An 11,616-nucleotide genomic window follows, 5' to 3' on the forward strand; every position below is an offset into this window, starting at 1 on the left:
TTAAGGTTAAACTACTTATAACCATGAAATTAAATTAGTGTTGGAAATATGTTTCTAGATTTCACAAAGATACCAGCACAAACTTCAGGACTAAATTTTCTGAGCATCATCCAAGAGTGAATGTCCTACATATTTCCATATACAACCACAAATGTAATGTGTGAATTACTCTTGAACATTGTTCATTTCAGACCAGACTGTATTTCAAAATGATGTATAATAAAGTGGAGTAAACTACAAGGTGGAATAGATTCTAGATGCCAAATTCATCCCACTTCAAATGTGAGAGGAAAAATGAGTATATGTCCTCTTTTCAGGTTACTAGCATTAAATATTTTCATTCAAAGTCACATTTCACTTTTCCAAAGGGAAGAACAAAGTGCATAGGTAATAATCACAATAAAGCTTACCCACTTTCAGAGAAAGAGGAAACTTAAAAGACTGATATCATAGGATTACAAACATCTAATATTTTAACATTTAAAATTTTATTTTATCTTAGGCAGGGCACAGTGGCTCATGCATGTAATCCCAGCAACTTGGGGAGCCGAGGCAGGTGAATCACCTGAGGTCAGGAGTTTGAGACCGGCCTGGCCAATATGGTGAAACATTGTTTCTACTAAAAATGCAAAAATTAGCCAGGCATGGTGGCACGCGCCTGTAGTCCCAGCTACTGGGAAGGCTGAGGCAGGAGAATTGCTTGAACCCAAAGGCAGAGGTTGCAGTGAGCTGAGATCATGCCACTACACTCCAGCCTGGGCAACAGAGTGAGACTGTCTCAAAAAAATAATAAAAATAAAAATAAATTTTATTTTAACATTTAAAATTTTATAGAAATTTTCTAGTAGAGATCATTTAAATTTATCTGGTAGAAATCATTTAAATTTTATTTAAATTTTAAATAAAATTCAAACGTTCTTTTCACCTGCTGATGTTTTCTTCTACCACTTTCAGCTTTGCTCTCCTGAACCACAGAAAAAATGTTTTTTTTGCTGTAAGTTAAAGCACACAGCTTGTAGGAGCAAGAGACAGGAAGAACACACTCCTACAGTGTGGTAGGATAGTTTGCTCAGGAGTTTGCCACCAGTAACCGAATCATGGACACCTAAGAATAATGGGAGCCGCCACAGATCAGGAAATACAGATATTGTCCTATAAGACAGTGACCCTGTCTCTCTCCTATTTCTATTAAAGTTGTGATACAGCACGTAACTATAAGTCATAAAAAAAAAAAGAAAGAGTTGCTCCACCCTAGGACACTTCCATTTTGTGTGTAACTCACATTCATCTTAGCACAAAGGAGAAAATAAGTTCAATGACTCCTGTAATTATCTTGATTACGGTTAACTGGCCTAGAAACTATACCCATCCAATCAGGTTTGGGAATGGCAGGATAGTAGTTAGTCATTTCATGTTTAGCAGCTCAATTTCCTGTTTTTCTAGCACATCTTGATCAACACACAAATGTAGCAGCAGTTAAAACTTTGGCTTCAGCCACCACTACTCCCCTTGGGCTCATCTAATACTTCCTCACTTCCATTTCTCAGAAATAGTATGTGTGCATGTGCATGAAAGCAGATTCGAGAGAAGGGATCCTCAAGGGCTATTGATAAATGTCTCACCTAGATTTGGGCATCTTAACGCTACTTCCTTACAAATATATGTTGTTGTAATTACAGAAGCTATGATGTAAGGCTTTACTTTAGGCTATAAAGTAAAATGGTATGTTTAATTTTTAATATCACACCAGAATGCCTCCCAATTACTTGGTGTTAATCCCTCAAATTAATCACACTGAGAAACAACATAATTTTTCTAATGATTAATATCACTTTAAAGACATATTCTGATGCCTTAGCATTCAATCCTATTTAAAGTCAACCTACACACCATATTTTTAAAAATCATATTTTATAAGTACAACCATATTTTGAGTCCAAATTACTATAACTCAGCTTCTTATTCAACCACATTTCAGAGGCTTGCTTCTGAAACACTTTGGCTATTTTTAAGCATATAGCATTTTTATACTATTATGTACAAAGGAATTTTCTACAAGTCTGAGGTCATTATAAAAGAAAACCTCTGTCCTATTAAGCCATACTTTAAAAAATAATAATTGTTCATATTAAAAGCTCTGATTTCAATTGTAGAATTAAAAACTACAAATAGTATCATGGTTCATGCCGGTAATCCCAGCACTTTAGGAAGCTGAGCAAGAGGATCTCTTGAGGCCAGGAGTTTGAGACCAGCCTGGACAACATGGCAAAATCCCATCTCTACAAAAACACAAAAATTAGCTGGGCGTGGTGACACATGCCTGTAATCTCAGCTACTCAGGAGGCTGAGGTGAGAGGATCACTTGAGCCCAAGAGGCAGAGGTTGTAATGAGCTGAGATTGTGCCCCTTCACTCCAGCCTGGGACACAGAGCAAAACCCTGTCACAAAAATAAATAAATAAATAAATAGATACAAGCTGCAAATAGAACTAAGTTTTCAACTCTGTATGAGTTGAGCTTAACAGACCATCTTTCCTGCCTTTACATTCTTTGCTGTCTTCATACTGAGATGATAATTCCAGTTAAAGCACTTTGCCAAAATGCTCCAAAATTCAACTCCAAAGACTTCTTACGTCTAAAGTCAACAGTTTTAAAATATATAAATTTATAAACAGCACAGTGAACTTAAATTATATGAAATAAATTACCCATGCTCACTCTATCATTTTTCTAAAGACTAGCCAAACTTTGAGAATCTTTTCCAAGGGATTCATTCCTCAGATATGAAGTTTGTATGCAAAACTACAGACATTTGGCCTTTTATAAATAGTCATGGGAAACTTCTTTCTCCCATACTTTTAGTTTGTTTTTACTGTAGCAGATGGGAGAAAAAAATCAGCAAAGTCATTAAAAAAAAAAAGTCTCAAAACTACTATGATACTAATGTTAGAACACCAAAAGCTTGAGTATATGAAATATCTTGAAAACAACAATAAAAACACTTGCTGGAAATTATAAAGTCAGTTTGACTTTTAGACTCAAAAAAACTAGACAGGAGCTTCTTCCACCTTTGGTCCATTTCCTCCTAGGCACAGTGTTTCTAAATATCTTATTAATCATATCAGTCATTTTTTTCTAACGTTTCTCTAGCATAGAAGTCTGGAAGTCTCTTTAAAATATATTCTAGTATCTTATAAATGTTAAAATTCTAAAATGTTTACCAACAGCCAAGTCTAGTCTTCATTTGAAAAAGAAATAAATCACCAATCTCCATTCTGCAAAATCCCATAGTATAAGATATATTTTACTCCATACAGATAATAATTTTGTTTCAACTGACATTTTAGTTCATACTTAGAAGTCTCCTGCACTCAATAAAATTTAATTAAACAATTACTACTTTATTTACTGATCTTATAAGTTAGGCCAGTAGGTTAACAATAAGTTAGAGCCAGAGGGCAAATATTTTTAGCTTTGCAGGCTGTATGGTCTTTATCTGGAATACTCAACTATAATGAGAAAGCAGTTGGACGACAATATGCCAATGAGCATGGGTGACTGTTTGCCAATAAAACTCTTTATAAATACAGGTGGAGGATAACAGATTAATATCCAGAATATACAGAGAATTAAAACAAAGACTGAAAAACAGACAAAGGACTTGAGCAGACACTTCTCCAATGATGATTTATAAATGGCCAATGAAAAGGTACTCAAAATTACTACACATTCGGGAAACAAGAATCAAGCATGCAATGAGATGCTACCTCACACCCCACAGGATAGCTGCTATGGGAAAGGGGGGCACTATAACAAAACAGTTGGTGAACAGAAATTGGAACCTTGTTTACTGTTGGTGAGAATATAAAATGGTAAAACCACCGGAAAAAAAAAAAAAAAAACAGAATGGCAGTTTCTCAAAAAAAATAAATAAAATTGCTACATGATCCAGCCTATTTCTACCAACATACCCAAAAGAACTGAAAGCAGCATCTTCAATAGGTATTTGTACACCCATGTTCATAGCAGCAGCACTATTCACAATAGGTAAAATGCGAAAGCAACCCAAATACCCACTGATGGATGAATGGATAAGCAAAATGTGGTCCATACATGCAACGGAATATTATTCAGCTATAAAAAGAAATAAATTACTGATACACACTGAAACATGTATGAACCTTGAGGACATTATGTTATGTGAAATAAGCCAGTCAAAAAAGACAGACTTTGATTTCACTTGTAAGAGGTACCTAGAGTAATCAAAATCATAGAGACAAAGTAGAATGGTGGTTGCCAGGGGCTGAAGAAAGTGAAAAGGGGAAGTTATTGTTTAATGGGTATAGAGTTTCAGTTTTGCCAGATGGAAGGAATTATAAAGATGGGTGGTAGTGATGGTTCAACAAAATGAATGTGCTTAACACCACTGAACTATGCAGTTAAAAATGGTTAGGACTGTAAATTTTATGCTATGCATATTTTACCACAGTTAAAAAAAAAAAATGGAGAAAAAGGGGATAAAAAACAGGTGGAGGGCTGTTTTGACTTTTAGGACATAGTTTGTTGGACCATAGTTTGCTGACCCATAAGCTAGGCTGTTGCATTTTAAATTCTAAGCATAAATATAATGTTCTTAAGCCAGTAAAGAAGTGCCATTTGTACACTAACATCATGTTCCTTTTATTCCTACAGATACATATAATTTCTGCAGTGAAGCTCTTAAGATTAGAAGCCTATTTCCCAGTGCCTAGAAAAATATGTTTTATATAAAGTAAGGGTTCATGAGTTTTTGACTGATTAAAAGTAGTTGTCTTAATAATGTGACACTTGGCATTTATTTATTTATTTATTTTTTTTTTTGAGACGGAGTTTCGCTCTTGTTACCCAGGCTGGAGTGCAATGGCGCGATCTCGGCTCACCGCAACCTCCGCCTCCCGGGTTCAGGCAATTCTCCTGCCCCAGCCTCCTGAGTCGCTGGGATTACAGGCACACACCACCATGCCCAGCTAATTTTTTGTATTTTTAGTAGAGACGGGGTTTCACCATGTTGACCAGGATGGTCTCGATCTCTTGACCTCGTGATCCACCCGCCTCAGCCTCCCAAAGTGCTGGGATTACAGGCTTGAGCCACCGCGCCCGGCCCAGCATTTATTATTATATAAGCACATCTGGCATTTCAGTAAAAATGGAAGGTCATAATATTGTTATTCAATATCCTCTAATTCATGTAGAGATAATTTGATTTTAAAGGAGAAGTATATCATTGTTTTAATAATTTCATTTTTCTTATTCAGTAATCAAAAATCCTATTTTTGAAATATTGTTATAAATTTAATAGCTGCCTAATACCAAAAATAAGTATAGACTTTGTCATATAATGAAAGAAAACTGCCAGTTTACTATGAGTTAAATTACATCATACCAAACATAGGAATATGTTACACATTACTTTGAAGACATAATCCAAATACTGAATCTCCTTCTAAATACTAGACATTTTTATATGCATTGAAATTCATAGGGCTTAAATATAAAATATAAACATGAATCAAGATAATGCATTTATAAGGCCACTTTAAATAAAAATTTTTTTTGCCATTCAGTATAATCCACGGTAGCAAACATAGCCCTATGAAATGCATAGGTCTGCAATCAGAGCTGGTTTCTAATACTCTTCCATTCCTTAGAGTTGTGTGGCCTTCAATGTGTTAATTAAGCTCTCTGATCCTCAGTTTTATTAACTATAAAATGAAGTTAATATATTTATTCAAAACCAAGTGGCAAAAACATTAAAAATAATATTGTAAAGAATCTAAATGGAATCTTTCAAAAGGCTAAAGTTACAACTTGATTCCCTACAAATGATTAATAACAGCCTCTACTCTCTTTCTGGCATCGGCTCCATGTCAGCTGTTGATATCTACTTAATTAATTATTCTCAAATCTGATCACACATTACAATCATTTGAGGAGCATTTTAAATCTAGCCATGTCCTGGTCCCAGACCAAGACAGTTAAAATCAGAATGGGTGGGGGTGTGAGAGCCCAAGAATTAGTGTGAAAGTACCCCAGATGACTCTCATGTTGAAACCTCAGAGAAGTAACTCAAGTTCTAAGTATCGAAGAGCTCAGTTCATACAATCAGTGAAACTTTAGAACCAATAACGCTCCCCAACAAAAGCTTAAGAAAGCAGCTGTTAAATCATTCTTTAGTTTTTCGTATGCCTTCAATTAACTCCATAGCTCCAAAGCTACAAAACGATAAAGAGAGCTTTTGTCCCCCATGTACCTTCCTGAAAATTTGCTTCAAAATCAAAACATTAAGATCCCTCAGGGCAAGGTCAACTAAGCTTTTAACATTTAAATTTCGAGGAATTTTTTTTTTTTAAGCATATCTGGCAAGGAAATAACACAAGTACTAGCAGCTCCAAAGTTAAGCACCCAGGTTGATGTCAGCAGTAATGTTGCTTTTTCTAAGTGATTAATGTCACTTTACTAGGTACTAACACAGAAAACTTAATTTGGCTATCACTCTATTCTCCAATGCAGCATTTCAATTTTCCAACCAGTGTCTCCAACAGTGTTGCTCTCTGCAAAATAAAAACTGCAAACCAACCCAGGATTTCCACTTCATAGAAACAAATATAAAAATGACTTATCAGTTTACATCTAGATCACTACGCAAGTTAAACCAGTCAACTTTCACATACATATGAAATCATATATATATGAATTAGGAGTATATATGCATTTATATGTATAGTATACATAAAATATGTAAATATATCATATATGAATGTACATATTACATATTAATGTATATATAAAGTTGCATGCAAACTTTTTTCTCAAAGAAAAACTGAAACTGTTGTGACTCAATGTGTCTTTTGCTATCTAAACTTTTAGGTGCCAAAAACAAGCCCATAAGATATAGAACAATGTATCTCATAACAAATGCCATAAGCAAGCCCATAAGATATAGAACAACAAATACGAAGTGAATATTTTTACATGATATTAAGAAAGGGATCTAAAGCTGGGCACAGTGACTTGTGACTGTAGTCCCAGCTACTCAGGAGGCTAAGGTGGGAGGATCACCTGGGCCCAAGAGGTCAAGGTCAGCCTGGGCAACATAGCAAGGCTCTACCCTGGCTCAAATGAAAGGGGTGTAATCTAGACTGGTAAGGGATTAAAGCAGTACAATGGAGGCCAAGATGAAAGACAAAGATGACCACGGGACCAGACCCTTTGAAGGCAAGGACTTCACCAGCACAGACCCTAAGGCAGGCACTATTTCTGTGCACTGTTGCTTCCACTGGGAAAAAAAAAAGGCACCCAACCCATATAATTCAAAATATGGTAGAACGCTAAACATGAGTTAAATGCGTGAAGGCACCAAAAAAACTTCAAACTGTTCTTTTTGATGTTACAGTTATTATTTAGAATGTTTCAAAGAAAAAGCAGCAGCTGAGAGGCCATAAAACAATTTATTTTTCCTAAAATAGTCATTCCTCAAATGGGCTAATTTATCATAGAATTAATGCAAGTGAGGATAAGAACATCAACTACCTTTTTCCTGAAATGTATTAAAATATTACAGAGTTAATGGTTAAATATAGGTTATCCTTTAAAATATAGATTTCTATATCATACCATGGTCAAGAAAAGATTAAAAGCAATTAACAAAATGAACTAGGCACCTGGAGTTTTTCTTCTGGTTTTACTACTAATTTGCTGGGACTGCAATCCAGTCACTCAGTGTCTCTGACCTTCAGATTCTCATTTATAAAACACAAACCATTAAACTTGGTGCTATGTTAAAATGACATGTTACAACAATGTAAAACTTGGAAAATTACAGAGCAATTCTTTCCAACGGTAATATCCAAGGATAAAGACTCAACTAGGTCTCCTTGTCTATTAAAATAATGAGTTCTGATATAATTAGTCCATTTTATAGCAAGAAATTTACCTCCAAAACTTAACAATTATAACATATTAAGATTGCTGCCTGCCACCTCTCACATACTCTTCTCTCAGGTATTTTTCACTCAATTTAAACCTTTTTTTTTAATGTTCTGGGTTTTTAAGAAAGAATAGAAGCAATAATGAATATTAAGTATTCAACAACTCATATCACAGGCACTCAGAATATGCCAAAGGACAAGCTAGGCAAGTGGAAGAAGACAAATGAAGTAGAGAGGTAATTTTTTAATGTTAATATTTTTCAGGTAGTGATAACTTCTCTGTTTTAGATAAGACATTACACTTTTTTTTTCAGATGCCCCTACTTAAATTGAAAATGAGAGGGCAAAAGTCCTTTACAAATATTTGACAAATTAGATAAAGCACTTTTGTACATTCTTTTAAAGTGAAGAACTTATCAGTTTAACCTTTAAATTCTCAAAAGTGGCTGGGTGCACTGGCTCATACTGGTAATCCCAACACTTTGGGAGGCCAAGGTGAGAGGATTGTTGACGCCAGGGATTTTAAATCAGCTAGGGAACACAGCAAGACCTCATCTCTACATTAAAATACAATATCAAGAGTAACACCTGAAGGCTCTTACTATAGTCATCCTTGCCACTAAAAGTGTTCTTCAACACAGAGCCATCTGACCTCACCAATTTATTTAAAAGTCCCCAGTGACTTCTGAACACCCATGGGTGTATTTTGTGAAAGCAGGTATGTTTTTCTTTCTTTTTTAAAGTACCTTAACCTAATCCATTTCCAAACCTGATTTAATTCTATCTTATTTTGCAATCGGAAATCTGTCTCATCATCAATTCACATAATTCTGCAGCTCCACTTAGAAACCTTGCTTTTATGCGCAATATATTTCTTTACTCATCCTAACGTGAGAACGTATGGAAGGATATATGATAATATTTAAACAATGAAAAACCTGGGGAAAGAAAAATGAAAGTCAAAAGCAAGAGGACTATTTGGAGAGGAGAAAGCTAATTGGAGCAAAATTAAAGAATTAATTCATATACTACATGTTTCCTCTATGTAAAAATTATACTAAATATCTTTGAGATTAGTCATGTTGCTTTGAGACTTTTCCATGTTTCCTCTAGACAACTGCCAATGTTCGAATAGTCTCTGATGAATACACATGCTGTGACTTGCTTCTAAGGAAACGCCTGTTGTGTTCCAGGGAAAAATGACTTCTACACTCTTAAATCAGGAAAACTGTACAAGTCTCATTCATTAGTGACAACGTCGATTTTTCCTTAACGTTTCTATTTCTGGAATGCTCATATTCTCATTAGGGCATTTCTGCGTTCAAATAAAGAAAATAAACTATGTTGGGAGAACACCTGGGAAAAAAAAAAGGTGTACTACATCAAAGGGATTTCCCACTTCGGAAGTTCAACTAGCATCCAAGTTACTCCTGAACTATTTCCCAAGACCAAGGTTATTTTAGGGTTTTCTTCATCTCTTGCAGAACTACCTGTTCCCATTACTGTTTACTCAAATGCTTAGCAAGGTGACTATTCGCATATCTGGCACGAAGACCTGCTTCATTTAACATTAACTCACCATGTGACAGCCCCTTCCCCTCCAATCTCTTCTCAAACATGTGAGGATAAAAAGAAAAGTAGAGTTGTTTGCAATCTGATTTGCGCTTGGTTTTGGCACCAGCAATTGGCCACAGGCACACACACCCCCAATCAGAGGCGCGCACCCCGCTCGCTCCCGGAACTGTCATGCGGGCTGACAGCTGGCACACCTTCCCGTCGCCCTCCACCCGCTTGCAGAAAGCCCACTCCTTACAGTCACGTTGACACTGCTCACCTGCCTGGGCCTCAGCCCATGGCCAAGGAAACTTTTGCCCTCTTCCCAGGAGCTCACTTACAGGTATCGTCCACCGCTCCTCCAGAGCCCAAACAAGGGGCCCTTTGTTACAGTTTTTGCTCCCGGACTCCTCATCCAATTCCTGGCATTCAGCCGGCCTTCAGCAATCCCGGGCAGCCCCGGTAGGAAGGCAACCAAAAATCAACCCTCCGCCCGGGTGGCCTCCGAGAAGGCCGGAGGAAGCAGCCTCCCCGGCCTCGTGGAGGGCGGCCAGTGAGTCAGGCCGCCGGCAGGGCAGACAGTTGCCAGGCAGGTGAAACCGCCGAGGCCTCGCGTCCTCGCCGTCCTCGCCCTCCCCGGTGAGCGGCGGCGCGGCCCTCTGTACTTACCCGGCTGGGGTGGCGAGCGGCGTGGGCGCCGCCGGGGCGTCCTGCGGGCGCGGGGTTCGGCCGTCCATCGCCCTGCGGGGCGTTGCGCGGGCTCCAGCTCCGAGGCGGCGCGTCACTGCTGGGGTGGAAGAGGCCGGCGGGTCAGGGCGGGACGCGCGCCTTCCCGAGGCCGGAGCGGGGCTGGCTGAGCGTCAAGAGCCCGCCCGAGCAGCCCCAGCCCCGGCCGGCCCGCCTCCCGGGTGCGCTTCCACCTGCGGGCCCCGGCTCCCAACCCGCGGGCGCCGCCGCCGTCGCCGCAAGGTCTAGCGAGCGCCCAGAGTACGGCGGAGGAGGAGGTGGCGCTGCAGCCCCCGCCCCGTGGGGTTTACTGAGTAGCCATTTGGCGCCTCTCGGGGAGGGAGCGGAGCTGCCCCGGCTGGAAGAGGAGGAGGAGCGGGCCGGGCGCTTGGGCACCGCCGCCACGCCGGCAGCGCACTCCCGGGCTCCTCCGGCCGAGTTTGCACAAACAAAACGCCCTGCGAAAACTTTTCCCGAAGAGAAGTTGGGAGGGCTGATCTCTCTTTTTCCCACCCAAGTCTCCTACGTTCTTTTCCGAAGGAGACAGTAGGTCTCCTGTTCTCCCTCCCGGCTTCCTCTCCTACTCTTCCCTCCCCCGGGCCGCACGCCCGCAGCTCGGCTCTCAAGCCAGGACTTGAATGGAGAAGCGGCAGCCCCTGCGAGGCTCAGCCCAGCGCGGGCCGGGCCGACTCAGCGCCTCCCCTGTCCCGCCGGCGGGGTGCGGGCGCTCGCTGGGCGCTGGGGGCCTTGCTGGAGCCCGCTCGCTCACTCACCCTGCCCCATTTCCCTGCCCGGAGTCCGGGAGCTCGCCGCCGCCTCTGCCGCACGGTTGTCCAAAAGCGGGGACGAGCTCGGCGGCATCGAAGCGAGGGAAGCAGCGAGCCGGAGAGAGGAACGGGGCGGGGGTGGGCCGGGAGCGAGTTGGAATTTCCTTCCCCCAGGGCTTCGGGGTTTGGGGTCCGGCTGGGGAAGCTGAACTGAAAGGAAGCTCCCATGCGAGGTGTTCCCATTCCCACCGCTAGGGCTGCGCTTCGGGAAGGCTGGTGCGCCGGAGCAGGACAGGTGGGGAGGAAGGGAAGTTACCTGCCTGGCCAGGACCCGAGGGGAGGATTGGGGCCTCCGCGGAATGCGGACAGAAACTCGCAGAGTGGGGCCTGCCGCTTGCCCTCCCTACAGTCTGACCTTCGATGTCCAGGATTGTGTGTGTGTGTATTTTTCTTAGCTTGTATTTTTAACTTGACCTCTAAGGTTGCCATTCTTTTAAAAGTGCACCTGTGACACAGATCTTTCTAATTGGTGGCAGGTTTAAGCTTGCCCTGTCTTCAGAGGCATTTTTTGTAAAAGCCTATAACAGTTGTGACATGAAAACT

At 40.5% G+C, this 11,616-nt stretch overlaps 1 protein-coding gene across 7 annotated transcripts in view; it reads right to left on the reverse strand.

The window, feature by feature from the left end:
• COBLL1 (cordon-bleu WH2 repeat protein like 1) overlaps positions 1 to 11,395 on the reverse strand; it is a 163,082-nt gene extending 151,687 nt beyond the window's left edge. For 2 of the 7 annotated variants that reach the window (XM_032286575.1, XM_032286574.1), the window contains exons 1-2: positions 11,020 to 11,389; positions 10,190 to 10,307 (exon numbers count right to left, since the gene is read on the reverse strand). In XM_032286575.1, coding sequence (XP_032142466.1) covers positions 10,190 to 10,307; positions 11,020 to 11,107 — 206 coding nt within the window. In that variant the 5' untranslated portion in view covers positions 11,108 to 11,389. Of the gene's footprint in view, positions 1 to 10,189; positions 10,913 to 11,019 lie in introns of those variants that run through there. The other 5 variants (XM_032286573.1, XM_032286576.1, XM_032286568.1 and 2 more) reach the window with 5 other exon arrangements.
• Between the last annotated feature and the right edge of the window lie 221 nt (positions 11,396 to 11,616).

The sequence above is a fragment of the Sapajus apella genome, unplaced genomic scaffold (genome assembly GCF_009761245.1).
Source record: "Sapajus apella isolate SASKATOON/1434 unplaced genomic scaffold, GSC_monkey_1.0 scaffold18, whole genome shotgun sequence".
NCBI lineage: Eukaryota > Metazoa > Chordata > Mammalia > Primates > Cebidae > Sapajus > Sapajus apella.